We start from the raw sequence: 6,284 nt of genomic DNA, 5'->3' as shown, positions 1-6,284 counted from the left end.
CACACGAGCACTCCCTCAGTGCCAGGACACTGAGAGGCTGCAGAGCATCCCAGGGCAGCACACAGACTGGTGCAGACTGGGCCAGCACACAGGGACTCAGAGCTGCCAGACACATGGTGCAACTGGGCCACACAGGACTGACGGCATCCCAGGGCAGCACACACGGACTGGTGCAGACTGGGCCAGCACACAGGGACTGGTGCAGAGCTGTGCCTGCTGCTCACGCTGGTGCCACGTGGGAGATGCAAACACAGAGGCTGCTGCCTTGGCCCCGGGGCATTGTCTGCAGTCAGGGCCTGAGGGACAAGGACAACTCAGAACCTGCTTCTTACAGGTTTGTTCAAAGTAGGATTCACTTTTTCACAGTAGGTGCTTGTGAGATACAGTGTCATAACATTTGCATGCACTTCTCTGAAGTATTTCTCATGGACACAGCCTGGCCTCTTAAGACAAGGGAATGTGCCAGAAACTTTTCTGATGGGTTAGGATTCAGCTGGTGTTTTCCTGGGGAAATTCTGGGAGATCCACTTAATCCCTGCATTAGCACAACTGACTCTACTAACTGTTAAAGTTCCATTAGCAATTCAACAAACCCACTAAAAAGCCTGGAGACTTGTGGACCTCATCTTTTCTGATCAGTGTTTTAACTGTTGTGGCTGTGCCCTGAACACGTCACCAGGAAGGGGCTGTGGATATGGTGTTTTTCCCTCTGGCTGCTGCCTCAGGGACAGCACAAGAGCCAGGCAGTGCTGGGATGGATGTCTCTGTTTCACTCAGCCTGGGTAATGAGAAGAGGCTCAACCCAACCCAGTGTTAAAGACTCATTTTGTCTCTGAAAAAGTTTCCGCGTCGATGAGTTTGATCTGCATCTCCAGCTGGATTTTGCACAGCTGTGTCCTGCTATCCCAGGGTGTCCATGTATCTGAAGTGGCCATGCCTGGAGACTGCTGAGTACTTCAGAATGGCATTTAGAGAAACCAGAAGGTTGAAGTGATTGCCACTCGTTCTAGCCAACACAGAATACTAAAAAGAGGTGCGAGTTTGGCTACGGTGAGGTTCCAGGATCTGCTTGAAATGATGGCCCTGAGCCAGGTGAGTCTGCTTTCCTTCTTGGATCAATGAAGAAGTGTCTGTTCTATATTGTTCCGAGGCAGGAGGCTCGGAATCTCAGATTCTCAGATGCTACTTCTGCCCAAATCTAAGAGTTTTTGGTGGACTTGCAACTTACGTGGATATCCTTAATGTTTGTTGGACTCTTGGGTGCTGTCAAAAATATGGAAGCAGAAAGAAAACATTTTGGGTTTGGCTGCTCTCTGGGGTAGCCAGACAAGGTGGGAGTATGAAAGGTGTGGAGTCTGAACAGCTGGGATCAACAGTCCCTGCAGTTGGTACTGCTGGGCTGCTTTAATGAGCATTCCCTCCCCTCCCTGGCACTGCCAGCTGGGTGAGGGAGCCAGGGATGCCAATTCAGGCCATCAGATTGGAGGAGCTGGGAGGTTCTTGTGCAGGCAGCTCTACAGTGACTTGAAAGGATGCTGATCCTTAGCAGATAGAACGAACAACTGGGACTAACCTTGGTTGGGGGTATTTTTTTTGGCAATGTACCTGGATCCAGGGGATAAGAGTTGCTCACAGCCTCTTAAAAACACTCAGCAGACTAAATTCTAACAGCTAAATAGGAAAAAGATAATCTGATTTGGGAACTTTGGTAAGTCTAAGGAATGAGAGCTTCAGGAAGTTTGATGGTGTCAGGACTGGTTATGTGAACACCTGCCAGCAGAAAACGAACTATTTAGAGCTGTTCCCGTGCTTGGGTAGGTGTGTGATGGCCACAAATTCCAGATGATTCCTTGGTGCATTGCTTGTAGACACAGGTCAGGATTCAAGCAGCAGCATATTCTGAAGAGCAGAATCTCCACCAACAGGTCCTTCCCCTGTTCCCAGCAATGCTGCAGAGGAACTGCTGAGGCACCTGCAGCCAGGAGGCTGGAGCACAAGGATGGCACCTCAAAGAATGGCTGACACCGGAATTGTGGAAATCACAAACTAAAAAAGCTCAGGTAGCCTTTGCCCAGCTTCATTACATCTGCCTATTTAATATACACTGGTGTCCCTGAGAGACTCCTGTAATGGAAATGAGGTGCAGCAGGCAGAAAAGAACTTGTTTTGGTTTGTTGTCTTTGTACCATACCCTGTGGTTACTGGCTTTGTTTTTAAATGAAACCAAACCCCAAACATCTTTAACTCACTATTCTCAATCAACTGCCTGGATTGTTTTCAGCTGAAAAGGGCCAGTTAATTACAAAAAGGATTCTTGCCCAGAATTGAAATGTAGTTAAGTTTCAGCCATGCTCTTGAATTAAAATGGTGGATGTGGTCAGAAGAAAGAGAAGTTGAGATTTAAAACCTTAGCTGTGGAATTCTAAATTCAAGCACCATTTCATGTGTGAACTTGAAGGTCTAAGGGCTTTTACCATAATGTTACTCCAGGCTGATGATCAGCAAAAGTCCTTCTGTGGGAACTCTTTATACTCAGCAATTTCCAGCTGCTCAAGAGGATCAGGGGTATTTACAAGCTGTAGTTTAAAAAAACTAAAACCCCTTAAACAAAAGGGAAACATCTCCAGTGGGGCTTGTGCTGGCTTTAATGACATCAGTCATTTGAGTCACACCTTCAGTGAAACTGGTACCATTTGCTTAGATACACACACTGAGATTAAGTGGATTGTTGCCATTAATTCCAGTGTTAAAGTGACACCAAACATTATGTCAGATTTCCACATAACAGAAAATGCTGTCTCCCACTCAGAGTTTTTCCTCTAGTTAGTGGAGCTGACAAGTTTGTCTAAGTCAAATTTCGATTTCTCAAGCCCCACAAAGTGCGTGCTGGACTGGAGCTGTTTGGTGCAGTAACTGCAAAGGCATTTACACACACACTGCACTGCCTGCAGCCAGTGCCTTCTGAAGGTGTGACCAGGAGGGTGTCCCAGACACACAAACATGTCACTTAAATCTACCTCAACCAGGAGCTGCATAACAATTGAAATCAACCTTTTCTTACAAGAGATATCATCTGGTTCTAGTTGCTGCTTGTTTCCTGTCGATGAGTGCCGGGGTATGGCGTGAGAGGGGGGAGAGGATGATGGCAACTGAACAGAAAAGGGGAAAAGCAGCCTTGCTCCTGACCATTTCATTCTGGAGGGTGTCTGCTGCTGGCTCTCAGCGGGAGGGAGGGCTGTGTGTTGAAGCAGCTGAGCACAGCCCCTGCCACGAGCTGCGTGGTGAGTTAATGCTCTCAACCCCCTCATCACTCACAACTGCCCAGCGCTCAGATCAGACACAACACCTGCATTCTGTGAGGGTGGCATTTACCTGTCTTGGTCTGTGGGTTTTTCGGGTATGTTTTGTTTTGTTTAAGATATGTCAGCTGAGATCCAGAGGGATGATTGAAAGGCTGGTCTGGGATCATACATGAGTGGCTATGGCTGGCTAAGGCCCAGAATTCTCCTGCTTCCCAGACTTCAGGGTAGCCACAAGACCACAGTGCTTTAGCTGAACTTCATCCTCTGCTGGAACTCGGCACAAGGAAGCCCAAGGAAAGAATTTACTTTTGAAGCGTCTTCTAAATGTTGTAGCTTGTTCTGTCCTTTGTATTCACCTAGTCCAGGAAAAACAACTTTTAAAGATTTGGTTCAACTGTCTAAATGAATGTTACGTGCTCCCAGATGTTTTTATATTTTATCTCGGATGGCTTGAGGTTTGCAGGAAAGCAAGCAGCTGTGCAGCCATCAGTGGAGGAAAGGGATCATTGTAAAGCAGAAAGCACATGGACTGCTAATAAAATACAGTCCAGTTTCTGGGCAGGAAGCCTTTTTTCCCAGGTTCTTGTAGTTCAAAGTGCTGCTCTTTAGGACCTGTTTAGTGTTTTGTTGGGTTTAGTTTTTACACAGATCTCGAGTGGGAAGTGTGAATAAGGGGTACAGTTAAATGTGCCCCATATGTATTGCTGGGGGATGATTATTTAGAAGATGTTTCTCTTTAAGAGTTTCTTAGGATCCTGCAGAAAGGTATCTTTGATCTGCCCTCTCCAATGAAAGCTGACAGTGCAGGTTTTGAAAAAGCTTTTTAAGAAAGGTTTTTAAGAATAAAAGTGATCACCTGTTTGAATGAAATGTCATTCATGAAGCTGCAAATTCCAGACTAAGGTGCCTGGAGTACCTGTTCTCTCCTCCCCTGTTTCCAAAGCGAGCCACTTGTTGTGTTTGTAAAGCTTTCCTTGGTCAGAGGTAGTGCTACAGGTTTGGTCAGTGAGGGGTGTAAAGCTCTCAGTCTGCTCTTGCCTGGGAGCCACGAGCACAGGACAGTCTGAACAGTCTTGCCCAGAGGGTGAATAACCTGGGAGGCATCGAGGAACTCCTTTCATGTCTGCATTTGGAACTCAGCTGGGTAAGCTGCAGAGCTCCACTTGTTCAGCCAACAGCTCCACTTCCAGGGGTGCTGCCCTAACTGTGCCTCAGTGCAGCACTCTGAACCACCGGGGAGAAGGTTCTACCTGGGTGCTTTAGTTTTTGATGTCAACATGCAGATGTTGGGGGCAGTTCTGCTGCCCTGGCTGCAGCTGTGCTACCTCCTGCAGGAACACAGGGGTGAGCTGCTTCATCTCCCAGTGCAGGAACAGAGCTGACACAACTGTGACATACACTATAAACTGGAAAGAAGGAACGCTATTTTAAACTGCATTTCCCTAATTAAAAACAGTTCACTTCTAGACTAGTTAGAAGATGTTAGAACTCCATGGGAAGAGTACATCTACAGTGGGTTTTGCACTAACATTCAGGGGGTTTTTGCTTTGAAAAAATGCCTTTATGAGTGGATGTGATGGCAGCTCTGGGACACTCAGCCTCCTGCTGCAAGTCCTCCTTCACAGGTCCCAGGGGACTGGGGTTGTGTAACTCGAGCCCAGATTGTTGAAGTGGTTTGATCCAGTTCTCAAAGGCGCACCAAGGTGAGTGCAACAGAAGTTAATGATAAGAGAATTAGTCTGTCATACATAATCCAAACTGACTGGAATGCAAAAGATGAGATGACATATTGTGGAAATTTTATTTTTTTTTCCTAAGAACCTCAGCCTACGACTTTTAAAAAAGTTATGTGACCTGCCCAGCCCACATCTGAAAACATGGCCTTGAAAACACGCTGCCTGGAGAACCTTAACGTGGTGGGAGGCCTTTCTGGAAAATATCCAACACATGCTCGAACATCAAAGGGATTCTATAAAGTTAGAACAGTAAAGAAGCTACACTGGATACATTGTAGTCTAGAAATACAATATTTTTTTTACTTTTTTCCTTAAAAAAGCTGGTGCAGAGAATACTGTTTTTTTTTTCCCTGACTGTTTTAATAATGGCTAAGAATAATCACTTATTTATAATAAATTAGGTCTGCAGTAGAAATGAACATACGAACCTTTTATGCTAATATTACTTTTAGAGTATCTAAAGTGGATTTAAACTATTCCAAGATCCGTTTAATCACTTGCAATTTGTGTTATTTAAGAATCTTCTATACAGCAAGTTGAACAGAAAAAAAAGCAAACATTTTAGCAGCCCCTTTTCCCTCTAACCATTTTCATAGAAGATAGATTTAAATAGCTTTTTTAGCGCATTTGCCGTGCTCTCCCTCCCCCTTTTTCCAAAGGCAGCACAGCAAAAAGACAGTGCAAGAGCTGCCCTTTCTGACTGACTCCGTTCTCGTCTCCGTCTGGCACAGACACGGGGAAGGCAGAGACTCGAGTCCCACAATGGAAAGGGTGAGCTTGGGGTTTGCTTTGCCAAATCTCCCAGAACTTTGTTCTTTTCCCGGGTTTTAGCTGATGAAACCCCCTGTGCTCAGTGTGTCCGTGTCCCTCTGTGCTCGGTTACAAAGTTTTCTCTTCCAGCTGTGGGTCAGCAGGTTTTGAAGCGTCCCTTTCACCTCACTGAGCACAGCGCGAAACAAGGCGAGGAACCGGTGACACCCAAACGGGAACTCGCGTCAGGAACGCCTCGAGCAGCATTTTGGACGCTCCATTCTCTCCCATCCTCACTCTGGGGAGGAAGAATCCTCCTCTTCGTCCTCTTCCTCGTCGTCGTTGAAGGAGCAGGGCGTGTCCCCGCGGGACTGCTGCGCGCTCAGGGCCACCAGCTGCGCGCTCGCCGCGGCCACCTCCGCGTCCTCACAGTGCCCTGCGTGCCCGCTACCAAAACAACACAAACCAGCACCCTTAGAGGGGCCCTCAGCCTCCC

At 46.8% G+C, this 6,284-nt stretch overlaps 1 protein-coding gene across 4 annotated transcripts in view; it reads right to left on the bottom strand.

Annotated features, from left to right (window-relative positions):
- Positions 1-5,089: 5,089 nt before the first annotated feature.
- TFDP2 (transcription factor Dp-2) overlaps positions 5,090-6,284 on the bottom strand; it is a 38,228-nt gene continuing 37,033 nt past the window's right edge. For all 4 annotated transcript variants that reach the window (XM_050308704.1, XM_050308701.1, XM_050308702.1 and 1 more), the window contains one exon: positions 5,090-6,235. In XM_050308704.1, the coding sequence (XP_050164661.1) occupies positions 6,171-6,235 (65 nt within the window). In that variant the 3' untranslated portion in view covers positions 5,090-6,170. The remainder of the gene's footprint in view (positions 6,236-6,284) is intronic.

Source organism: Myiozetetes cayanensis, unplaced genomic scaffold (genome assembly GCF_022539395.1).
Source record: "Myiozetetes cayanensis isolate MyiCay16 unplaced genomic scaffold, myiCay2020 scf13, whole genome shotgun sequence".
Classification (NCBI taxonomy): domain Eukaryota; kingdom Metazoa; phylum Chordata; class Aves; order Passeriformes; family Tyrannidae; genus Myiozetetes; species Myiozetetes cayanensis.
The sequence above is the reverse complement of the archived record's forward strand: the minus strand, read 5'-3'. Positions and strand labels throughout refer to the sequence as shown.